We start from the raw sequence: 25,732 nt of genomic DNA, 5'->3' as shown, positions 1-25,732 counted from the left end.
ATTATTCATACATTTATATAAGATTTTATATATTTTAAAATCAAAATTACATTTTTTTATTGTGTTCTTAACATTTTTCATTGATTATAATTCTTATGGTCTTATGGTCCCATACTTTTATGTCTTTTTGCCCTCATTGGTATTGGCTTGTTGTCAACTTCACTATTTATTTATTTTTATGATTCTTATGACATTATTATCACTGTTTTGACTTTGATTTGCATTATAAGTAAAAACGATGCTATATAAATAAAATGTATGATTGATTTAAAATGGTAAAAGTTAATATTTTAACACAATCTGACATTCAATTAAATAAAGTTGTATTTACTTTAGAAGAGTTGTTTGTTTTTGCCACATGTTTAACACATAACAAATATTTTACATAGTAAACATTGACAAATTGTCTTATATATTGTGTACGTTGCCTTTAAAGGTAAAAATATTATATTATACCCATTATCCTAAAATGTTAAATGAAACTTTTACAGTATAGAAAATAATAATAGGATAATAACACAAATGGACAGTTTAGAACTATATCTAAGACAAATGAGGGAAAAAAAAGACTTTATTTACTTTATAAACTTTATTATAAAAACAGATGTTTCAGGATTTGATTCACTGTCATTAAAAAAACAATGTCATGATACAAAAACACACATTAATAACCTACATATTGTATATGAAAGACCAAACCTGCATCAGGAGGTCTTACTCACTTTGTTTCCATTAATCACAAGTTATATTTTTAATTTAGTTATATGTTTGCAGCATTTTTTAATTTGAGACATTGAAACAATTCATATTCTTATTGCTGAAAAACAGAAAAATGCATCAGAGGATCAGTTCAGTTTATAATCAGACTTTAATACACAGATGACTGTGGAAAATGAAAGAACAATTATAAGTCATCTTCTATGTTGGTGGATGATCCTGAGCACAGCACCTTGGTTCTGAGGATCCTGAGCAGAGACAGTCCACAGCAGTACACCAAACCTTTAGCTATGAGAACAGTGTACATCATGCAGAGCAGCCTGTGTCTGTGCCAGTCCTGTCCACCAGTCTCTGGGGACGGAGTCACCTCTGAAACAGAATCATCTTCACATGAATCCCCACCGAACACAGTCACCAAACCTTCATCACCTTGTTCTGTTTGGGCCTCCACTGTTCCCCCCTCATGTTTGACAGAGCAGCTGTATTTATACGTGTTGAGAGCAACTCGATCCACTTTCCTGATGGAGACGGTGCGTCCCGACTCTTCCAGCTGCAGCTGCTCTCCGTCAGCATCGGGCAGTTCCTCCAGAGGACCGTTCTGTTTCTGTCTTCTCCAGAGAAACTTGACTTGAGGAGGAACCATTTGTGAGGCCACACACAGCAGGGAGCTCTTCCCCTCCAGGTGGTCTCTGGATGCTGCTGGGTACACGCTCACCACGGGCTTCACCACCTGCTCATCTCAAGTTTGACACATTCACACAGTCAACAGCAAGTTCCAGCTCTGATACTGGAAACGTCATGTTCACTGAACTACTCATTATTACAGCACAAAGTTTACTACACAGACTGTAGTAACACTGTGATGTATCATGATATTTACTCAGCTTTAAATTTTTTCAAGTACAATCAACTGAGGTTCTGCAACAATTCCTATCCTCATAAAGCTGATAATGGTTCATATTTATTTGCACAGTTACAGAGGTAAAGTGTGCATGTTTGTGTATGGTTATTTTGGAAAATTAAGTTTTTCATTCTTTTGGACTGTGTTGCACTGTATAAAAAGGGTTATTGTTATTTTGTTCACTCAATTTGTAGGAATGAGGTTAAGCTAAATAACAGACTGTCTGTGTAACATTAACACATACTACTTTTTGTTCACTGGTCTGATTTATTTTAATTTTTTATGATGATGAATTTTTTAGTATTTTTTCTCATGTAAAGCACTTTGTCACTGTGCTTTGGAAAAGTTGTATGTTGTTTGTTTGTCATATGTTGTACTACTGTTTTGTTGTATGTATGTTTAAAATATAATTAATATTTTATTAGTTGTAGTAACTAATAATAAACACAAAGTTATTTTAGTTAGAAGAGTAAAAATAATTCCACATAAATATAATGAAACTAAATTAAAAGCTGCACAATATTTATCTCCAATATAACATCGACTGAGACATGATATGTATCATCATATTAATCACTAAACTTTACAAAAGTTTTTGAGCAAATGAGGAAAAACAAAATTATCAGTTTTAAATTACTATTCGATCCCCGGCCCTGGCTATGTGTTGAAACGTCTCTGGGCAAGACACAGAACCCCTAACAGCCCATTCCCCTCCCTGCTTGCAGTGCCGGTCTAAGCCCGGTAGAGATTGGGGAGGGTTGCGTCAGGAAGGGCATCTGGCGTAAAAACAATGATCCGCTGTGACGACCCTGAACTTACGGGATTAGTTGAAAGGTCAAAAAAAAATTATTATAACAACTCTTACAGTTTTACAATTAAATGGGTTAACTTTTATTTATTTTAAAATAATATTATATTACATTTATCCTTAAAGAAATAATTACTAAAATCTAAAAACATTTCAGAAAATGTTATCTATCTGATAAAATTCTTTACAATCCTATATTACAAATTGTATGTATCCCCCACATTTATTTCAATCCATAATTGTCGGTAAAGGTAGTTATAATTTAAAAGATTTAATTTAAGAATGTATTTCATTTATTTATTTTAAATGCTTACATGTAATACAAAATATAAATTGCTCATATTTTACTTTGATTTTAAGAGGCTTGTTTATCTAAGCATTAGATATACTTTTGCTTTCATTTTAAATATTTAATATGTACCATAACATAGCGCATTCAAGAGGTACACATTGAAGTATTTTTGACATAAAGTACCACACATAGAATAAAAACAGGAGACAAATCAGACTGACTGCCAGACTTTACACTTCCTGCCTGTGTGGACACATCCTCATCATCAACAAAAGTGACTGACATTTTAAGTTTGAAGATTTTGTACACAGACTTTGTCTATACTCAAAGCAGTAAAACGCGGCACAATAATTCAAAAGAAAAGTTTCATTTAACGGCAGCTGATCCTTAAACAGATTGAACCACATACGTCAGTGCATGTTCTCTCTTTACTAGTCACACTTTAAGAATTTAGGCTGTGCGAGAAAACCACGACTAATAAGCTGAGAAGAGGTAAACAGCGACTTGTCTATGGATTAATGTGTAAAACATGTAGGAACACTTATCAAACTCAACTACTTCTACTGTAATACAACAGAGGAAAGTGAACTACTTACTGTTTACATATAGTTTTGTTCCAGAGCCAAAAATCAGGTACTTGTCAGATTCACTGGCTCCTTCCACAGTGAAAGAGTGTGATACAAAAACCTGATCGTGAAGGCGTCAGTTGAACTGTAACAAAACCAGTATCATATTTCTCCAGCTCCATGATGTATTTCCATGCTGTTCACACACTGTGTATAATGTCTGTGTAGACTTTACACATCACTGTTTGTATATATTTCTGTTGAAATTATGATAGTATTAAAATAATAATGGAAGAATACTTTTTCTAAACATAAATGAACATAAAATGTTTAGTGCTGTTGAAAAGTGTGTGGATGTGAATACTTAAAAAAAATAATGTAATGAATCATTCTTTAAAAATGTATTTTATTTACTTTATAAAAACTATTAAGGGGCGGCTATAGCTCAGTTGGTAAAGGCAGTTGCTTATGGACCACAGGGTGAGTGGTTCGATCCCTGGCCCTGGCTATATGTCGAAGTGTCCCTGGGCAAGACCCTGAACCCCTAACAGCCCATTCCCCCTCCCCCAGCGATGCAGTGCAGGTCCAAGCCCGGTAGAAATTGGGGAGGGTTGCGTCAGGAAGGGCATCCGGCGTAAAAACTGTGCCAAATCAACATGCGGACAATGATCCACTGTGGCGACCCCGAACTCACGGGATAAGCCGAAAGGAGAGTAGTAGTAGTATAAAAACTATTAGTGTTAATATATTAAAGCATCCATAGTCTATCTATGATGAAATGTATTACAAATGCTAGTGAAATAATTTTTTTAATGTGAAAATAGCTGAAACACACATGCTGGAAAGCTTTTACTGTGAAGAAGTTGCAGAAAGTTTGTCAATGTGAAAGAGGAAGCTGAAGGTCAAAGCTGATTAGTTTTACTCTCAGTGTCCGTGGCTTTGTCTAAGATGCAGGTGAAACACATGAACCTGTGCTGTGGTTTCCTGTTCTCTTCCTGTCACAATCACTGTTTAACATCTGTTCATCTGTCGGTTTTTGTTCAGGCTGCAGGAATCACTTCTCACTGTGGGAATCTAACTTCTGACACGAGCAGTAGTAGGAGGCTGAGTGTGAAGGACTGACTTTCGTGATCACCAAGTCACAGCCATTTTGTCTTCTCACAGCTGAGAAATCATCTTTCTGAGGATGATCAAACTCCGAATAAACATTCCCTGTATTCCTGTTAATACCTAGAATGACTGTGAATGGTTCTCGCTCTTTTTTCTGGTACCAGTACACAATCTTGTTAGTACATTCATCAGTTGCTCCACAGCTGATGGAAACAGTTTCACTAGCTCTCCTGGTCACTGATAACTGGTCCTGAACCAGCTGTGCTGCCATGGCAACCAGTGCTGTAGAGAAGCAGACAGATAGATGAAGGTCAGTGTGACAGTGTTTGGTAAAGGTTGACTTTGTTGGCTCCTGATTGGCTGGAAACACTCACCTGAACACAGACAGCACAGAGCAGCAGCTGGGAGGAAAAGCATTTTGTGCAGTGCTGTTTCCTCTGGTGAACCTGGGGAGAAGTGGCGCTCTGATGCAGCTGAGGCCAAACAAGGACGAGCTGGGAGATCAGAGCAGGACCACGTGGTTTGTGACGGCTGCTCAAAGCTCCCATTGGCCCCTGTGGTGGACAGATGAGGCTTTTTCAAGACATTTTTTCGAAGCAGCTCAGTCTGCTGAGTTTCCTGTTTGTACTAAATGTTGTCTGTAAACATGAACTTGAAAATTTACCCTGCGACAGGACAGTGGAACTGATATATTTTAAGGGGCCCAGTACTAAACCATGTGGAACATCACTGAGGTTATATTTTACTAGTATAGCAATAAACAAAAAGAATAGTTTCAAGTTGGGAAAGAGTTAGTAAGGAAGAGCAACAGTCATTATCAACTTTAACTCAACAAATCATATTTGTTAAAACACATAGTATTGTAGTAAAATAATCACTCGTGGTTCGGAAATTTTAACAAAAAATATTAAAAGAAAGTATTAATATTAATAATAATAATATCGTTTTTATTTATCAAGCCTTCCTATCAAAGTCTCCATTATATTTAATATTTTTTAGTTAAATGTCATGCCTTAGCTGAAGTTGTTTATTACACAGAATGTGAAGTGGTGAAGGATTTTAAAGCTTTTTGCACCTGCGACAAAGTAGTTTCACTCTAAACGTCTGTGGTTTTGTTTAGTTACTGTTCAACACCATCAACTCTAAAGAAGCTACTGTTACAGACACTGATGGTTTGTGTAGTTCAGCCTCCAGGTGACATGGGACAACAAAACTGCTTTATAATGTCCACACACTGCCCTAGTAAAAACTGGTATGGGCTTTGTGTAGTGTCAGAGGTGATCTCATAAATATCTCATAATATAAACACTGCATCAGCTATTGTCTTTGGAAAATATTCATCCTGGCAAAATGTTTCTGCCAAACTCAACATAGGAGCAGTTACACGTTAGTGTAACAACCAGCAGGAACATTTTCAGGTATATGCAGCATAAAGACACTGAACTGACTGACTACATTGTATCTGCTGTTGGATGTGTACTTTTTATAACATATATTAACCCTGTGTAACTCGTGCTTCAAGCCATTTTTACAAAATACAATTCTTCATCCTCAGCTCAGTATGTAGGATTTTACTCATAGCAGCTGCAGCAGCCTGAAGTACTAATGAACTGTAAAACAAACTGATATTAGACTTTCATTCCTCACAGGAACCATAATGTTCTACTTACTGTCACTTTAAATGATTTGCATTTTAAAAGCCTTGTAAAGACTTGTCTTGTGGTGATGCTTATATGTTGTTCTCAGATGGGTTTTGCAGCAAAAATGTTCTAAACAGTGTGAGGCTTTTGTTAATGAACAAAGGAAAAAGAGGAAAGTTCACACAAAGAAAACTTTCCCCGCTGCTGAGCATAAAGTACATGTTTTGGTTTACTTCCCCAATTGATGATGCAAGGAACATATCTGAGGACAACAGGGAGGATCCCCTCGCTTTTTAAACCTGAATTTCACAGAAGATGATGAAGGCTAAAAATGCAAACGTAAGTCGAACACACCCTATAATTAAATCACAGAAATGCAACATTACACTTAAAGTACAGACACTGTCAGAGTTTATACCAAGTACACAAAGAGAGAATGAGTATTTGGAGCATGCTGAATATATTCAGTCAAATAAAGGAATGGATTGTAAAGCATGAATTGTTTAAGGACTGTTCTCTTCCTGTGACAGGAACATCTGTTCATCTGTTGGTTTTTTGTTCAGGCTGCAGGAATCATTTCTCACTGTGGGAAACAACCTTCTGACAGGTGCAGTAGTAAGTGGCAGAATGTAAAGTATTAGTGTTGCTGATCACCAGCTCACAGCCGCTCTCGCTTCTCATAGCGGAGAAATCAATTTTCTGAGGATGACTGAAACGTGAAGTTTTATGCTTACTGCGATCGAAACGCAGAAGCACTGTGAAGGTGTCTGTCTTCTGGTACCAGTACACGAAACTGTTGTCACATTGGTCAAAGCCAGTACAACCTATAGAGACGGTTTCACCAGCTTTACTGGTGACAGATAACTGGTTCTGAACCAGCTGTGCTGCCATGGCAACCAGTGCTGTAGAGAAGCAGACAAACAGATGAAGGTCATTGTGACAGTGTTTGGTAAAGGTTGACTTTGTTGGCTCCTGATTGGCTGGAAACACTCACCTGAACACAGACAGCACAGAGCAGCAGCTGGGAGGAAAAGCATTTTGTGCAGTGCTGTTTCCTCTGGTGAACCTGGGGAGAAGTGGCGCTCTGATGCAGCTGAGGCCAAACAAGGACGAGCTGGGAGATCAGAGCAGGACCACGTGGTTTGTGACGGCTGCTCAAAGCTCCCATTGGCCCCTGTGGTGGACAGATGAGGCTTTTTCAAGACATTTTTTCGAAGCAGCTCAGTCTGCAGTGCTTCCTGTTTGTATTAAACTGTGTTGTTGAAAACTGTTCAGAATTTTTTGCGCCCAGAACTGATCCATGTGGAAAACCACTGAGGTTATATTTTACTCTAACTGCAGCAATAAACAAGCAGAATAGTTTGAGTTCCTAGTTGGTAAAATTAAAATGTTATCACTGATTGTATCAGATGTTTAGTTCACTTCTTTAAACACAGTGACAAATACATCTCCTCTGTCAAGTCCAGATTTAGCTTTAGCCCTGAGCTCGAGTTTAAGAATAAAACTACCTGATGTATGGAGCTGATCTGAGGATATAACCTGCTTTCTCGTTTAACTGAAAATTTGCAGAAGATAAAGATACAATCAAACTTTATGTTTTATGTTATGTGTCCCAGGTTATTTCCTGAAAACAACATTTGGTATTTAACTGTTAATTACATGAATATTTCCCAGAAAGGCCCAAGAATTTTTACACTAGTTGTAAGGCAAATAGACTAAGTGTTATTGGCTCCTGTAATAAGTTTACTAAAGTAAAAAATAGTTAATAAACAGACATCATTATCTGGTTTCAAAGACAGACTAACAAAAAATCTTATTCGTTGATAAGACAGAAACTGTGCAGCATTAAGTCATTTTTTAGGTCTGGTTTGTAGAAATGAAGTAAATCTGTTTGTGTATATACCTGCTGAGTCCATATATCTGTACAGCAGGTGGTGTGTTTGGTTTGTAGATCATCATCAGTTTGAAACACAGAACTAAAATTGTCCAGTGCAGCTAAAAGTGACAAAGTGTGCAAAGTGTAGTAAAACATCAGGTACATTAAAACTGATTCATGTTACTGATCACCAACCAGATCTATAGCATGTGATAGTTTAAAGTCCGAAAGTATCCAAAATACACATTTATGTTCAAAACGCATTCCTATTTTTGTTTTAGAATTAAAAAAAAAAAAACTTCTTAACAGTAGCAACTAACACTGTACATTTCCCTTATAATTTATACCAAAGTTTTTAGAAATAGTCGAGGGATTAGCGCTGCCTCCTAGAACACAGTAGACCGTAGTGATCCATATTATTATTTAACCGAACTGCTTTCAATCTTCTAGAGGATGACACTTAAAATGTCATACTCTAAACCTTTAGGCCGATAATGTTTTATCTCCCTATAATGTTTTGTGGCTTTGTCTGAGATGCCGGTGAATTATCTGAACCTGTGCTGTGGTTTCCTGTTCTCTCCCTGTCACCAACACTGTTTAACATCTGTTCATCTGTTGGTTCTTGTTAGGGGGGAAGGAATCGTTTCTCAACGTGGAAATATCTCTTCCAGCACACACAGTAGTAGGTGCCTGAGTGATAGCTTTTCATTTTTGTGATCACCAGCTCACAGCCGTATGGTTTCCTTGAAGCAGAGAAATCATTTTTCTGAGGATGACTGTAGCGTGAATTCACTTTTCCATTAGTCAGATCCACACGCAGAATCACTCTAAGTGGGTCTGTGTCTGTCTTCTGGTACCAGTAAACCTGATTATTTTCACACTGCCCAGTGACTGTGTACCTTAAGGTGTCAGTTTCATCAGCTCTCTTGGTCAATGTCAAATCGTCCTGAATCAGCTGTGCTGCCACGGCAACCAGTGCTGTAGAGAAGCAGACAGATAGATGAAGGTCAGTGTGACAGTGTTTGGTAAAGGTTGACTTTGTTGGCTCCTGATTGGCTGGAAACACTCACCTGAACACAGACAGCACAGAGCAGCAGCTGGGAGGAAAAGCATTTTGTGTAGTGCTGTTTCCTCTGGTGAACCTGGGGAGAAGTGGCGCTCTGATGCAGCTGAGGCCAAACAAGGACGAGCTGGGAGATCAGAGCAGGACCACGTGGTTTGTGACGGCTGCTCAAAGCTCCCATCAGCGCCTGTGGTGGACAGATAAAGCTTTCTGACAAAAGGCCTTCTTCACTGCAGACATGTTGACACGCCACAGCAAGAAGCACACAGGTATTATGACCAGGATCATGTAACAGAAGCAGCTACATTATTTAAACATGTAAGGTCTAAATTCCATTTATGGAGCCTGTTAATAGCGACTGTGGCACAGGAAGGTAGAGTTGTTGTCCACCAATGATGCAGTTGTTGGTTCAATCCCCAGCTCCTCCGGTCACATGATGACGTGTCCTTGAGCACTTTTACAGTGAACCACCACTTAGTTTCTCCCAGTGAGTGTTGGCCAGCTGCATAGCAGCTCCCCCATCGGTGTGTGTGATTGTGAGTGTGAATGGGTGAATAAGAAGCAGTGTAAAGAGCTGTGAGTGCCAATAGGTAGAAAAGCGATATATAAGTGCAGAACATTTACCATTTAATGACAGTTGTCTATTGTCTGATTTTGGGTGGGAATGGAGAAGGCCGCGGGTTCGAATCCCACCCCATCAGGTGTGGCCCCACCCAGTCACCAAAGGCCAGTCCTGAGACCAAATAAAATAAAATTGTGACGGGAAGGGCGTCTGGCATAAAAACTCCTGCCAAATCAACATGCGCTAACCACTTTACCACCTGCCTAACGATTTTTTTACATTTATCTTTAAATATAGTAAGATATTGTGTTAAATCCACTTTAAATTTACATCTATTTGTCACAGTGTACTCGTAGAAGTTCACCACCAGCAGTCTGTGATCTTTTTGCTGCAGGCAGCTCCCCCGCTTTCAGTTTGCTGCTGGGGTGAAATCAAACATGAAAGAGTGATACTGCCATCCAGTGGTCAGGCATAGCAGGTGCAAGCAGCTGTGGGGAAGGCAAATTATGATTGTCATGACAACCTGGTGTCGCTCTCATCTGTTATGATGCTACCAAAATATCCTAGTCACATCTAATGAGCAGTCACTTACTAGAGAATTAGTGACATTCCTGCTGCTACTACTTCAAGAAACAGTTTAAATACTATTTCTACTGCAATGATATAGTAGTATGTATTTAAAACAGTAAAATTACACTATAATCATATAGTTATCAGTATGATCTTCGGATATCCAAACCTGGATGACTAAGAAGCTTCACCGAAATCAGTATAATCACTACATCTAATAACCAAATTATCCAGATTATAACGTTTATGATATGAAATAAGTCTGTGTGTTTTGGTTCAGTGAAACTGGTTTAATTTTGATTTTGAGCTGATGTCAGAGCAACAAAAAGGTTTGTGCAGTGTGTTGAGAGGTTGCTGGATCAAGGCTGTCAAAGAGTTGAAAATGTCACGAGTATTAATTTGTTTGGCTGATGGTTGGCGGCAAATGTGGCTGGTAGGTTAGGAAACTTCCCAGCATGCACTGGGGCAATAGATTAATAGAAATAAGTTCAACATTTTACTGTTGTATTGTTCCATCATGATCTCACTTTCGCCAGTTTCCAGTGAATGTGTTCAGTCCATGAGTAATGTTGTTACCTTTTTCACCACATGTATGCACACGTTTTTCAATTAGAATAAAAGAATGAGATGTCAAAAAGAATAAGTTAACAATTTAACTTCACATCTAATTCATTGTTATATTTTAATGTGCATGAGAATATGGACTTTCATTGTGATGCTTAAATCAAGAGATTGTTGCTTTATAGGCTCTTTTAAAGGAAGTGATTAGAATCTTAAATAACTTCATGTCTGGGTCCTGATCCAGCTAATAAATAAACCTGCTTTTTGAAAGGTTTGGCTGATGAACTCCAGATACATTTTAAACCAGCTTCAAAGAATCAAAAAAATAAATAAATAACGAGACTTATCCAAAATCATATTTGGATTATTATAATTAGTTTTCCAAGGAGAGAGTAGGCTCCAGGGCCCATGAAACTCTCTATAGGATGAGCAGTAGCTACTTAACTGGATCCATTTGTCCTTTAACTGTCAGAATCTTAGAGTTACATCCAAGTGGTTCAAGCTAAAAGATCTTGGACCAGATACTGAGCTGTGTAAGGGTTGGAGTTCTTACATGTACTCATCTACTAATCCGTAATATTGTTATTATTATTATTATGTCTTCCGTACTTGTTTTGGAGCCTAACTACTTTGGAATACTTTCAGATAGAAACACTGTTCAAACTTCACAGCATTCAGCTTATAAGGGACATTATTAGCATTATTAGCTGTTTTGTAGCACCTTGGTTCTGGAGGAACATTGTCTCGTTTCCACTGTGTACTGTGAACCACTGTGTAGAGTAGAAATGACAATAAAAGCCACTTGACTTAACTTGACTTGACTTGAAATATCGTTTATACTTTAATCAATTATTGCTTTGGTGACTTCATTGATGACATCACATCATTGCCTTTGAAGTTCAATATATAAGGAAGCAATATTTCTTTCAGCTATTTCTTTCTTTTTAGTAATGATTCTTCTAGCATTTCTTTGCCGGTCTGTCTTATTATGTTTGCTAGGAAAATTGTTTCCTATAGGGTTTATATTACTAACTAATTACATTCACTATTTTTTCATTTGTCCTTTCGGGTTCTCCCGTGAGTTCAGGGTCGCCACAGCAGATCATTTGTCTGCATGTCTATTTGGCAGTTTTACGCAACCCTCTCCAATTTCTACCGGGCTTGAAACACGCCCTGCGCGGCTGGGGAGGGGAATGGGCTGTTGGTGGTTCGGCGGACACTTCTAAAAATCCGTACTGTCATGTGGTTTGTTATTGTCCCACCAGATGGCAGCAGTAAACGGTTTGAGCCAGTTTGCTGAACTAAAACGTGCAATTTGGTGGATGGAGTTGAGGACGTATTGATTCAAAGTCACTCAGAATTAAAGAAGCTGTGTTTTAATTTGTCTCTGTTGGTCGCAAAGCACAGAACCATTAAACAGACGCATCTTTGTTTTAACGTCCAGATCCAGGGAGGCTACAGTTGTGTCTACAACGTCATTAGTGTTCGGACATGAATAGCTGCTTTTTCGTGTGCAATATAATCCATGTTTAGGTTTAGTTTTACGGTTTAGCAGCGTTGCTCTGCTTGTTCACGCAGCTGGCTAGTGGCTATGCTAAGCTCAGCTAACCACAAAGCTCCGGTGTTCAGTATCGTTAAACTCAAACTCAGCTACTGTTATGGCCTAAATAACTCAAACCACACTGCAACACAAGTCTACATTCGCACATGCAGCCACAAACTCATTTAATAAATATCTGGTTAATTAAAGTAGAAAACATTTTGGGAAACAATCACACATTCTGCCTAAACTGCCATGATTCTGCTTTACTGACTTCCTGACACAACGAAACGTAGCTTCATCCTAGCGCGTTGGATTATGGTAAATGTAGTCAACTGATCACAAACCTTGCTGATTTTAAGGTTTTAACGATAGATACGTGTTTGATAAATAGTTATTCTCTTAATGTCAATATTTCTATGCAGACAGAAATAAAAAGCAAGGACATTTTTTTCGATTCTTGAATTTAGTACGTTAAAAGTAATTACATGCAGCACTACAAGTCCCACAATTTGACGTCATTACGTATTACGTTTGGCAACGGTCAGTGGCTAAAAAAAAACAGCCGCTTCCGTGTTGTTCTTGTGTTATTTTGGTTAATAACTATCGTTAGCGGAGTCAGAGCTCATCTGACAGCCTACCAGTACTCGGACTATCATGGTTTTGTGAAGTTAATAGATAGTTTAAGCTTTTCTGATTCGAAATGTCGCTGTTGCAGAGCTCAAAGAAAAAAGACAAGCGTATTTTGTCTGGTACCTGCCCAGACCCGAAATGTCAGGCGAGGCTATTCTTCCCCGCTTACGGTTCCATTAGCATCGAGTGCACGGAGTGTGGTCAACGCCACGAACAGAAGAGCCTGCTAAATGTCGAAGAAGTGACTGATCCAGATGTTGTGCTTCACAATCTGCTCAGAAACGCCCTGCTCGGCGTCACCGGAGCGCCGAAGAAAGGGACCGAGCTCGTTAAGGTAATGGGGCTTTCTAATTACCACTGCAAGCTGCTGTCGCCAGTCCTTACCAGGTATGGCATGGACAAACAAACCGGCAAAGCCAAGCTGCTGAGAGAAATGAACCAAGGCGAGATGTTTGACTGCTCTCTCCTGGGGGACAGAGCTTTTCTCATTGAGCCTGACCATGTTTCCACCATGGGCTATGGCAAAGACCGGTCTGGGAGCCTCATATACCTCCACGACACCCTGGAGGAGGTCAAAAAAGCCAATGGTAACAGAGAATGTCTCATCCCAGTCCATGTGGATGGAGACGGACACTGTCTGGTCCATGCTGTGTCCAGAGCGCTGGTGGGCAGAGAACTGTTCTGGCACGCCCTGAGAGAAAACCTGAAACAGAACTTCAAGCAGAACCTAGATCGCTATAAGGCCCTGTTTCAGGATTTTATTGATGCTGCAGAGTGGGAGGACATCATCAATGAGTGTGACCCCCTGTTCATCCCACCTGAAGGTGTGCCGCTCGGACTACGGAACATCCACATTTTTGGCTTAGCCAATGTCCTGCATCGACCCATAATCCTGTTGGACTCCCTGAGTGGAATGAGGAGCTCTGGAGATTATTCAGCCACTTTCCTGCCTGGTCTAGTGCCCGAGGAGCAGTGCAGGGGGAAAGATGGGAAACTCAACAAACCCATCTGCATAGCCTGGAGCAGCTCTGGGAGAAACCACTACATCCCTCTGGTGGGAATCAAGAACACTTTGTTACCTAAACTGCCGGCCCGCCTCCTCCCGAAGGCCTGGGGAGTACCTCAGGAGCTCATAAAGAAGTACATCAAACTGGAACCAGATGGGAGCTGTGTGATTGGTGGTGACCGCAGCTTGCAGGATAAATATCTGATGAGGCTGGTTAATGCCATGGAAGAGGTTTTCATGGAGAAGCACAACATTCACCCATCATTGGTGGCTGATGTGCACCAGTATGTCTACAGACGGACTGGAGTGATTGGCATCCAGCCAGAGGAGGTGACTGAGGCAGCTAAGAAGTCAGTAATGGAGAACCGGCTCCATCGCTGCCTCATCTGTGGTGCTCTCTCTGAACTCCATGTCCCACCTGAGTGGTTGGTTCCTGGAGGGAAGCTCTACAACTTAGCCAAATCCACACATGGCCAGCTGCGGCCAGACAAGAACTATAGCTTCCCCCTTAACAATGTTGTCTGCTCTTATGACCCCCAGAGAGACATCCTCATTCCAGATTATAAACTGAGCTCCCTTAACACCTGCAACTGGTGTCATGGCACATCAGTCCGCCACATCCATGGCAACGGTTCAGTGGTTTATCTTAATGGGGACAGAACCAACACCCGCTCACAGGGCGGTAAGTGTGGCTGTGGCTTTAAGCATTACTGGGAAGGAAAGGAGTATGACAACCTCCCAGAGGCTTTCCCCATCACGCTGGAGTGGGGTGGTCGTGTGGTGCGAGAGACTGTGTACTGGTTTCAGTATGAGACTGACCCAACTTTGAATAGTAATGTATACGATGTGGCCATGAAGCTGGTTACCAAGCACTTTCCTGGAGAGTTTGGCAGCGAGATTTTGGTGCAGAAAGTTGTCAACACCATCCTGCATCACACGGCCAAGAAGAACCCGGACGAGTACAACCCAGTGTCCATCGACGGGGCCCATGTCCAGCGATTCACTGACACCACAGAGATTGAGCAGACAGTGGACCCACAGCCACCCACTAAGATCATCCTCACTGGTCAGAAAGCTAAGACACTCCACAAAGAAGAGCTGACGATGAGCCGAACGGAGCGTAGCATCCAGCAGAGCATCAGTGAACAGGCCTTTGTCACTCAGAAGCGGCGGACTGACAAGTTGAAACAAGAGCACAAAGGTCAAGGCCGAATATCTTCCCCTGGTGGGTCTCCAGAAGCCTCATCTTCAGCTCCGGCTACGCCAACCAAATCCTCCTCCCCATCTACATCCAATAAGGAGAAGAAGATCCGTGTTACCACCAGTGATGGCAGGCAGGCTATGCTAACCCTGCAGGTCCACACCACCTTCTCAGAGCTGCAGAGGAGCATCACTAATCAGTTTGGCGTGCCACCTGCACAGCAGTGCATCCGTTATGGCTTCCCACCCAAAGAGCTGATCCCCCCAAAGGATGGAGAAGAGAACGAGCCAGTGGCGCTCCAGCACGGTGACAGGGTAACGGTGGAGATACTGAGGGGCCCAGAGGAAAAGAGCCCTCCAGCCTCTATTCCCAGAGCCTCCAGCTCACACTCCGCCCTGCACTCGATGAAGAGTGATGATGCTGTGACGTCCGGCAGAATGAGCAGCAGGGAGCTCCAAGACAGCATAGACCTTGAGATGTCTTCCCTCTGTCTCCTGGCAACATTGATGGGTAAGAACACAGATGAGTTTAACATGTAAGCTGCTTCCCTTGATGTCTCTCCCCATCACTTCCTTTCTTTTAGAAAACCATTGAATTTAGAGAGTCCATCTTAAGCCAGATTCACAGTAACAAGTTCATGTGTGGCAAGTCACTTTATCACCTGAACTAACACTGACTTAAACTGATGATCTTTTAGTTAAATTATTAATTGTTGTATTTATTTTTCAACTACACAGAGTAAACACAGTTGAAGATTCAGTCAAGTTGTAGGCAACAGAGAAAAGCAGATTTGAACATTGGCTAAAATGTTAAAATTTAAAACAAATAATAATTTGATAAATCACCAGCTGGTTATCAAATTGTAATTCATTTAACTAGTTGATTCAGCAATAAATTATATTTACATAAAAAATATGTAATTCTTATAGTAAGAATATAGTTTGACTAATTTTAAAGTTGTTAATCTGCTTTAAAATTTGTTTTATTTAACTAATGGTAGTTTTGCTAATAATACTTCATTTCAGCTTTAAGTTTACTTTAAATCATATCTTAAATTCTATGTTTCTCCTTAAGCTCAACTTAAGGTCTTTAGGTCCAAACATGACCACTTCGTTTGTAATATGAATAATAATAAATATGACCTTTGTTTGTTTAAATTATTACTGTTCAAACCTACTATTATGACAGCCTTCAAAATAGTGAGATACTGGGTCTTTAATGGAGTTTTAAAGAGAATTTATTCCTGAGATACTATCACTACAATGATGTACAAAAAATGGGCTGTTATTTAAGTTCCTTAACGTACTAAAGAGATTCGTTGAGCAGAACAGAAAAAATAATCAGTGACAGGTCTCATCCGTTGACATGTCCTGGTTGCAGCTTTCGGTGTTAGCAGTTTCTGCTTTTCTTTGTTTCATTACAAAAGAAATTGTTGGGACAAACAGTTTAAAGACAACACATTGGTTTTATGGATTTGTGACAGTTGTGTTTTTTATATTTTAGTAATTAAAGAAGATTGTTAAAACATTTTATATTTAAAGAAAATCTTCTCGTTATCTCTGGACATTTCTGTGAAACATGAAAAACATTCACGGAAGTGTTGTCCTGTGCCAAATCTGTCTATGTCTGTTTGGTAAATCACAACCCATTTACTCATTTACTGCCAAAAACTGCAGTAATTATCTGTAGTTTGCAGATTTGCATAGGTTAACTTCATTGAATTCAGTAGGTTATTCCTCAGTGTGAGCAGGAAGTGGCTGTGATGCTGAGAGGAAACGGTTTCCCTCTGCTCACATACTTGGGTCTAGTTCACAGGTGTATCCTGGTGCTTGATTGGTCACAGCAGGCAGATGAATAACAACCTGCAGGTAACAACTGAGCTTACAGGGTCTGTGCCTGTTCAACTGCCCTGAACACTACCAGAAAGTGTGTTTTTGATCTGAATGTGCTGACTCAGGCATCTCACCTGCCAACAGGGTCAAAGGTCACTGCCGCATTCAGATAAACAGATAATCAGGCCAACAGGCAGCGTGATAGAGGGCCCCGATATTCAGGAAGGTTTCGTCTGCACTCTGAGCGCCCTGTGGGCCTGACGCTGCACTTCCTGTTAGCAAGAGCTTACATTCAATAATCCTTCAGCCCATGAAGAAACAAAACATCCGCTCATCAGTCTGAGTTTCTAAACTGGAGCTCAGAGTCTGCACAGTGAGACTCAAGTGAAACCAGTATCTGCACAAATGTGCTTTTAGGTCCTTAATGTAGCACATCACTTTTGATATATTGCTTTTTAAATCCAGGCGTATTAACATCAATAAATCATATAACATTAGATAATATATGTTCCCATTTAAAATGCAACAAAAGATTTGTCAAAAATGTATATCGTTTGCTAAAGTTAGATGGTTTTATTAGACTCTCATTAGCTGCTGTATCACAGTAACTGTTCTTTCTGGGTTTTAAATACAAATCATATGCACTGTGATAATGCCACTTACCATGGTTATACAGACCTCACAGTCACAGACAAACAGTAATAACAGGAGCCTCACTCATACATAAACTAGCAAAATGAACAACTGGTGCAGTGGCATGAAAAAGTCAGTAAACCATTTGAGTTGAGCTTGTTTTCTGAATACAACTGTTTAGTAAATGTGACGTGATTTCACTGAAGTCACAACTACACTGAAAAACAATGTGCTAATAATACACAAACATCTTCATTGAACACAACCACTAAACAGTCAAATCACTTGTGTAAAAAGTTAGTGAACGCAAAGATTTAATAACTGGTTAAATGTCTTTAAGCAGCAAGCAGCTTCCTGTAGCTATGGATCAGACTTGCTTCAGCTCAGACAGATTCTCAGGACGTCTGGTGTGAACGTCTCTGAGCTTATTCCACAGCCTTTCTGCTGTGTTGATTTCTGGGCTCCGACTTTAGAAAATTCTCTTTGTTTGAAGTCATTCTATAATTTATAAAGGTAATTCCAAAGGCTTCACAGACTGTTTCTGTACTAAACAGTTTAGAACTAAATACACGTCTAACATTTTAAACAAAGAATCAAAAAAATGAGCAGTTCTGATTAAGAATGTAAGGGCTTTATTCTCACAGTGTTTTATAGTCTACTTATTTGAGGAATGTCTGTTTTTCTAATGCAGTTTTTTTTTTTTTTTTTTTACTTCAGTGATTTTTAAATGGAAGTTTCAATGGTTAATTTTGAACTGAACACATGTTGTCATACTATTGTTAGCACTGTGGTTAGCAGGGTTGCTGCATCACCACCAATAGTTTTATGACTGATAGACCAGGGTGCAGAAACAAGGCCCAGACTGAAGAGAAGGAACTGCAGCCTCCTTATAGGCAACTGCTGGTTTCATTTAACCTTTATGTGCTTTGAAAATCAGCTACTCCTGCTTTATTATTGCAATTTGTGTGTTTGCTGTCACATTGGTGGGAGCATGCTGCAGCCCGTCACTCTGAATGATGAGTTTCATCTGCTTTGTCACTGAAGTCACTGTTAACTTGCTTGGAACTGTTTCTCTCTGCTGCAGGTGAGGATGTTTGGTCATATGCAAAGAAGCTGCCACACTTGTTCCAGCAAGGTGGCGTCTTCTACAACATTGTCAAGAAAGACATGGGTGAGTTTGTTTTCATTGGGATTCTCAGATAAAACAGTTCTCTCTCACCTCTTCCAGTGGTTTTACATGTAATTAATAGACTACTGTTTGATAATCGGGCTCTTTTTTGTGATCATATTAGCAATTAAAATAAACTTGATTCACATTGGCAAAAACAAAACCCTGTTTTGTAATAAAGTTTAAAAGGAGGATGTGTGCATGACAAACAGAAATATCAGCATATGACTCCAGAGTGGTGCAAATGAAGGACAGATTATTATTATTATTATTATTATTATTATTATTATTATTATTATTATTATTATTATTATTATTATTATTATTATTATAAGTAAAACCTCTAGGAATCAATACTTATTGAGATATGTCGTTATTATGGTGTATCTTGAGTTTTGAACCACCTTAAACAATCAAACTAAAGATTGTTCATCGATTTAAAGCATTTAATTCAGTCATATGGTGACGGCTGCTGGTCAGATGCCATTACTGCATTTATTGAAGCTCACGACACGTAACTACTTCCTCTCTACATCGTGATTAAAAACAGGTTTGCTTTGCTTACTGTGGCAGATTGTCAAACACATTCTGTATTCAAAACCAGCACAACGCTTTGCTGATTCACTGGTGATGCTTACATATATCATCACTTAGGCTCCTAGTTAGGTTTACTTTTAGATGTAAATCAGAATTTTTTGATTTCATCTTGTAGTTTCTGTAACTTCAAGTTCACAAAGAACTATTAAGGGTAAGAAAAGCATTATGTGTTGAGGTGTTGGATTGATTAGATATAAAACCCCAGCAGTGTTAATAATTTTGTTTGGGAAATCGACTGTCCCTAATCGCATTTGTTCAGCTTGTGTCTACTTCCTGTTTTTCAGGCCTGATAGACGGGAAACATTGCACGCTGCCTCATCTGACGGGGAAGACGTTTGTGTATAATGCTGCAGAGGAGCGTCTGGAGCTCTGCGTGGATGCTGCCGGTCACTTCCCTGTTGGCCCTGATGTGGAGGAGCTGGTGAAGGAGGCATTGGTGCAGCTACGTTCTGAGGCAGCCACCAGGGGCAACAGGGAGGGGAGTCCATCCCATGGTGTGTTGCGGCTGGGTAGTGGTGGCGTCGTCCGTAAGAAGGAGCAGCTGCAGACCGTCACCGCCTTCCAGGGTAAAGGTCACTCTCTGGGCAGCGCCGGTGCATCCTCCCCTCCAGAGCACCGGCCTATCACGCGTCAGCACAGCAGCGGTGTGGACCTGAGCGCTAGCGTGTCCCATGGCCCTCCAGACCTTTCGGATATCCCTGAGGACACCACCAGGGAGCTGGTCCGCATGGCGCCGGGCTTTGTCACCATGAAGGACAGTCGTGGTCTGGATCCCACCCTGATGGAGCAACAGAGAAAGCAGCTGCAGGAGATGGTCTCCTCCATCCAGGCCTCCATGGAACGTCACCTGAGAGAGCAGCAGAGTGCCGCTGCCACAGGGGGCGAGGCCAGCCCGGAACAGACAGGTGGGACTAAGACAGGTAAAGGTCAAGTATCCTCTACAGTCAGCCGCGATCCAGCTGTGGGGGGAGCATCTGCAGCCAGTAAACCAGAAGAGAAGGCAGAGGAACTGGAGGAGATGGAGAGCCAAGATGCTGGGCACAGCAATATAACCGAACCCATGGATCACTCCTGATCACTTCTGATCCCCGGCGCTGCCCTGCCCCCGCTCCGTCTGGCCGGCACCTGTGGATCATATTGCCTCAGGTCGAATTCTAAAGCTTCGGTCTTCATTGTGTTTCCTTGTGTTTACTGCATGACTAAAGAGCGGGACCACCGTCCTCACCTAGGTGCAGTCTGGGGACGGGTCCACTGAGTGATGAGGCGATTTACTGTGACACGCTGTCTGCGATGCATCAAGAACACACCAATACCACAGTTCAGTTCCACAACTGAAGCTGTAGCTGTGTGTGTGTGTGTGTGTGTGTGTGTGTGTGTGTGTGTGTGTGTGTGTGTGTGTGTGTGTGTGTTTACACTCTGTGCACTTTGGTAGTTGCCTACACAACTCTTACATTTCACAATGCAGTAAATAATAAACACAGCTTATGATTGATTTACTGCTTCTGAAAGAAATTATTTTGCTTGTTAGGATACGTTTTTCTTATGAACTGATGATGTATCGTAAACGACTGTCTTGCAGTTGATCGCAGATTCACAGGATTGTATGTTAAGCCCTACCCATCTGCAGAAGTTTGATCCTCTCGCTTTAAACACGCACGGATATCCAAAGAGGAAACAAATGCTGTGATGTGTGAGATGCATTCCTGTAGATACAAAAGTCCTCTGAGTCTTAATCTGCCACCAAAAGGAGACCTGCTGGTTGCTGGCAGCAGTGTCACATCCTTAAACATGCTTCCGTCAAAGTGCACACTCTGAATCGTGCACCAGCCTCTGTATGCATCAACGCCTTCTTCACCAGAATCTGCTTTTTCACTGTCCCTTTGTCTGAGGACCACAGGAGGAGCTTTAATCTGTGTCCAACTGCTTGGTAGAAAAATGTAAGCTTCCATCTCCCAACAGTCACCACTTCAATTTAACTTTTCTGAATTTTATTTTCCACAACAGTGTTTTTGTTACCTGAATCCAGCTTGAGACCAACTTGCAGCACCTACAGGCCAGGAAGTTCGATACCATCGGCTGCTAAAGTGTGTTGTATTCTAACTTTTTGTTCATTATTTAATGCAGTGTAACATCCTGTGTCCACAGTCCACAGATTGTTGAAAATATATCAATATCAGCAATCATTTAGCAGAAGTGTCAGCTGTAAAACATACAAGTGAAGGCATTTCAAGACACCAGTGACGGGTTTTTATCCTGTAAAATGTACTGGGAAGCACATTTAGTATTTCTGCTTAAAACAAATATTGACTGAAATATATAGCGATTTAATTATTAGCCTTGAAAAGCCTTGAATTACAGTTGTCATTGTTCAGTGTAGGTTGAATCACTTATTTCTAAATATTGTCAGCTCTGACAGTATCAAAACTCTTTACGTAGTTCACGAGTATTTCTACACATAATTATTGCAGTTAAGACACATCTGTTAAATGGTCAAGTGCCTAAAATAGCTTCGTGTGGCTCAGTTCATGTTTAGAGGAAAATAGAAGATAGTTTCGCTTAGAAAAATGTGTTTTACGGCAGTATGCAGTATTGTGTTCAGATTTGTGTTTAATGGGGACTTGAATGTGGTCAGTGTGACACAGCAATGTTCCATTGTTTGTATGAAAACCACACACAGCCAACATTTGATTCAATTTAAATCTGAAGCACATGTCCATCCGTAGAGCTGATCCTGTCCCTCTCAAAACTTGAAACAATAAAATAGAAGTGTTTGCCTCTAGTAAAATTAACAGTTTATCAATATGAAACTAGTGTTTTCTTGGTAATAGATGCAAAGCAGATGCAAATGTTCAGTTCATATTTTAGTAAACATAAATAAAAATCGAGCAGAAGTGACTTCAGGTCCGTAGGTGTTGCTGGTTGGTGGTACAGATGTTTGGTGTTTGGTTGTCAGTCGGTCTGATGATGTGCAAAAGGGAAAGAAAAATCCCCCTTGTGGAGAAACTCTGCACAGAATCATGCGTGAGCAACTTAAAAGCAGCTGCAGGGGGTGTTTCTCATCTAAAGACGACATTATTACAAGATGTTGAGAGTTTCAACAGATCATTTAATTTTAGAAATGCCATTTTACCTTAACTGTAAGTTGGTGAAATGCAGTTAGAGTTCGCCACTGGAATGAAAATGAGAAATGTTACAAAGTGTGGGGTTTGTGTTGAGCTGCATGAGTTTTTAGGTTTCTTTGCTCTTATCTTACTGTCACACTACCCCTTTACCCCACACTCAGCCCTGAAAGTGGGCACCATGATAAATGTTTAGAGTGAACACGAGCTCTGAGTCAGTTTGGTAATGAACCAGACATGTTGGTCAAACATGCTACAATACCAACAGGGTTGTTGTCGCTCGAACGAGAACATCATGCAGGTTCACATCCCATAGAAGTGCAACCTTTTCTGTCATCGTGTTTCATTGGCTCTTTGGCTGATTTATGTTTAAAACCTCCAAATTTAAAGGCAGAATGTGTCCAAAGATAAACCAGGTTCAAGTCTCTGGTTTTCAGTCTCTGGATCTGACATTTGATAAAGGAAACTAATCTACAGGTGCCTCTGTCCTATACAGACTTCTTCAGTGAACCCCACCCTCCAAACAAACACACACAGTGGGTGTCCAGTTTATTAGGTACACCTCTTTAAAACTAGGTTAGTCTAATTAAACAGTACAGCAATAAATCCTTCTTCATGAAGGTGAAAATGTTCCAGTTTTGTTCAAAATGTTTCAGAAAGATGTTGACTCGACTGTCTGCTGCCCAACAACATCACCACAAAGTTTAATCAACAAAACCTGAACATTATCACCTTTATGGTGGAGGATGTACTTTAAACTGTAGGTTTAAACAAACCACTGCGGGTGCTAAGCTGTTTCACACAGAAGAAGTCTCCCGGTCTCGTAGCATTTAAAAGATTGTAGTTTTTTTGGCTTTCTCTTCTTTTTACTTCTGACATCCAAACTGCTGCAGACGTCTTTATAAGCATCTAATCACATCCAAAGGTTCCTATTTGCTTCTCATAAGTCATTAGCCCTGCTCTATTTTCAGACCTTGTTGCTGTTCCCCGTCAGGTTGTTGCAGTTTGTGCCTCTTTAGCTTCAGTATTGGTTCACATTCCGCATTTTTTGCATTTGTACACACAGGATGTGAGTAGCAAAAACAAATTAGTTTTGTTGCTAAAGAACTATCCTGAAGGATTTTATGTTTTGGAGCTGAAAGCTACGCAATGTGGCCAGAAGTATATGGACAGCCTTGTGTTTTTGACTGGATTTATTTAAGAGTCTTTAAAAAAAAAAAGGTTGAATCTACGACTAACAACGACACATTTTTGAACATTTGGTTTGTTTTGCATGGTTTGGACGTGGTTTTCAAAATGCACAAAACTAACCCCACAAATGGTTTCACACTTGGGTGTCAAAGATCTTAATGTAGATAAATAATGTATCATGTATGATTGGCTTCTGTTTCAAAAAATGTAGATTCTTGTTCTTGCGGGGAGATATTTTGCAGAATAAAAGAATCATTAGTACAGTCATTCTTAGCCTGCTGCTTATGTCTATTTTAATAACAGTTTCAGTCGACCACGGTCTCACAAAGGTGTTCACTGTTCTTTTGAGCATTAAGACATTCTGGCTCATTGCTGAGAACAGAGGAGGTTTAAAGTTTTTTTACTTATTTAATTGGGAGCCAGAATTACAGTTAGAAACCTTTGAACTCAGAACCTGGACCTGAGAAAGCTTTGTGTTGTTGCACACTAATTTTATTTTTAAAATAGAAAAGCAGCCTATTTCTCATTAGGGCAAATCCCACATATCAAAATGTTAAGATCACATAAGAAGAAACCGACTCTTAGTGATTCATTAAGAATACATGATTCCTTTTGATGCTGTGATTAGATGCTAATAAAGACCCTTGCAGTTATTGTTGCTTCCTACACCAAAGTGATGGTGTCTTCGTCTTAGAGCAGAGCTTATTACCCACAGAAATGTTCGCTGATCTGACAATGAAACAAATTGAGAGGAATATTTTAGTAAGAGTTGGCTGCTTAGACCGACTGTGTACTGTTTCAGTTTATTATCTCATACATTTTGTTTGTTTAATTGGTACAAGCTTTAAGTAAAATGTTCAGATTTTACAGAAGGGTTGTGTGCCAGACGAGATGTTATGCAGAGATAAGAAATTATGTGAGAAATGTTTGGACAAAGAACCACAATATCCCAAAATGTCAAATGTCCTTTAAAATTAAGAATCTGCGAATCAGTCGCTTTTGCTGCCAGCAAAATGTTTTTCCAAATCTCCATGTTGCTCTTGAAATGACATTGATGGAGGAACTCATTGTCAGGCCTTAAAACCTGTTCTTGTTTGTTTTTTGAACACAAACTTTGTTTTGCGTTAAGGCTTTTTTTGTTCAACTTTTAATTGTGTGATTTTTTTATGTCAGACGTTCTTTATTTAAACTTAAATCTTCATATTTGACCTTAAAAATGTTCTTTGGCCTTTTTGTTTTCTGGTTTTGGTCATATTCCCAGTTGTGTGAATCACAGATATGAAGTTTCTTTTTGGCATTGAAGTTAGCAAATGTGAGACTTAGCACTTTGAGCAAGAGAGGGAACATTAGTGTAGCAGACTCATTAGCTGAACCCGAGTCATTATCGTCATCATCAGTAAGAGAGGAAACAAATCCGAAGGAAGAAGACACTGCTGTTAAACACTTAAAGTTTTTCTTTGTGACTGCTGTACTAATGACATGAATTGTAATCCAGCTGTATAATAGTATATATTGTAGTATATTTGGACCTGTACATAAACTACGGAAACACAGATTGTTCAGTTTCTTCAGCTTTTTTGTTGTTGTTGTTTACTTCTCTCTGGTTTGCTAATAAAATAATAATGACAACCGGCTTTGACATCACTGTTTGCATGTGTGATGAATTTTCAACCCCCAAAAATAAAATCTCTTCCTTCACCTCTGTTTGTTTTGTGTCGTCACTGACAGCTTATCCTGTCCGTTTGGGATAAAATCATCTTATCACTGTTGTCCTGAGGTTACCACAGTGTTTGTGAATGTGCACATATGAGTTTCCAGCTTTCCACACAGACACTGGTTTATTCAAACAAACATCAACTTGTAAAAGTAACTGAAACTACGTGTCCTTTATTTTTTGCCAAAGTTTGGCCGGAGAAACAATAATAATATTAATAATAATAAATAAATGTCTTATATAGGTATACAAGGCAGAAAAATAACTACATTCACACTGAAATCCAAGCAGTCTGTTCATCAAAGCTGCAGATACATGTAACCAAGTGGTCAAAGTGAAGACTTTTCTTATCAGCGAGAAATTAGAACATGATTAAAGTATTTAAATGTTGTAAATTGTTAAAGTGTAATACAGTTTTGAACAAAGGAATTA

The 25,732-nt window shown here is 39.8% G+C and overlaps 2 protein-coding genes across 2 annotated transcripts; one reads left to right on the top strand and one right to left on the bottom strand.

The window, feature by feature from the left end:
- Window positions 1-579: 579 nt before the first annotated feature.
- On the bottom strand, window positions 580-7,071 carry LOC137098460 (uncharacterized). The gene is made up of 6 exons (XM_067474707.1): window positions 7,029-7,071; window positions 6,769-6,936; window positions 4,769-4,948; window positions 4,515-4,676; window positions 3,315-3,422; window positions 580-1,455 (listed from the first exon to the last, which is right to left on the bottom strand). The coding sequence occupies exons 1-6, from the start codon at window positions 7,069-7,071 to the stop codon at window positions 905-907; spliced, it is 1,212 nt and encodes a 403-aa protein (XP_067330808.1). The 3' UTR covers window positions 580-904.
- A 5,665-nt stretch (window positions 7,072-12,736) lies between these two features.
- On the top strand, window positions 12,737-25,092 carry vcpip1 (valosin containing protein (p97)/p47 complex interacting protein 1). The gene is made up of 3 exons (XM_067474644.1): window positions 12,737-15,556; window positions 18,596-18,682; window positions 19,561-25,092. The coding sequence occupies exons 1-3, from the start codon at window positions 12,910-12,912 to the stop codon at window positions 20,349-20,351; spliced, it is 3,525 nt and encodes a 1,174-aa protein (XP_067330745.1). The 5' UTR covers window positions 12,737-12,909; the 3' UTR covers window positions 20,352-25,092.
- The last annotated feature ends 640 nt before the right edge of the window (window positions 25,093-25,732 follow it).

The sequence above is a fragment of the Channa argus genome, chromosome 14 (assembly GCF_033026475.1).
Source record: "Channa argus isolate prfri chromosome 14, Channa argus male v1.0, whole genome shotgun sequence".
NCBI lineage: Eukaryota > Metazoa > Chordata > Actinopteri > Anabantiformes > Channidae > Channa > Channa argus.
The sequence above is the reverse complement of the archived record's forward strand: the minus strand, read 5'-3'. Positions and strand labels throughout refer to the sequence as shown.

Excerpts from the sequence above, each read along its gene's own strand:
- vcpip1 (XM_067474644.1), top strand. The coding sequence starts at position 12,910 with ATGTCGCTGTTGCAGAGCTCAAAGAAAAAAGACAAGCGTATTTTGTCT. Across the intron at positions 15,557-18,595 it reads TCTCCTGGCAACATTGATGG|GTGAGGATGTTTGGTCATAT; the intron begins GTAAGAACACAG and ends TCTCTGCTGCAG. Across the intron at positions 18,683-19,560 it reads CATTGTCAAGAAAGACATGG|GCCTGATAGACGGGAAACAT; the intron begins GTGAGTTTGTTT and ends CCTGTTTTTCAG.
- LOC137098460 (XM_067474707.1), bottom strand. The coding sequence starts at position 7,071 with ATGCTTTTCCTCCCAGCTGCTGCTCTGTGCTGTCTGTGTTCAG. Across the intron at positions 4,677-4,768 it reads TCTGTGCTGTCTGTGTTCAG|CACTGGTTGCCATGGCAGCA; the intron begins GTGAGTGTTTCC and ends GCTTCTCTACAG. Across the intron at positions 1,456-3,314 it reads AACAAAACTATATGTAAACA|ATGAGCAGGTGGTGAAGCCC; the intron begins GTAAGTAGTTCA and ends GTCAAACTTGAG.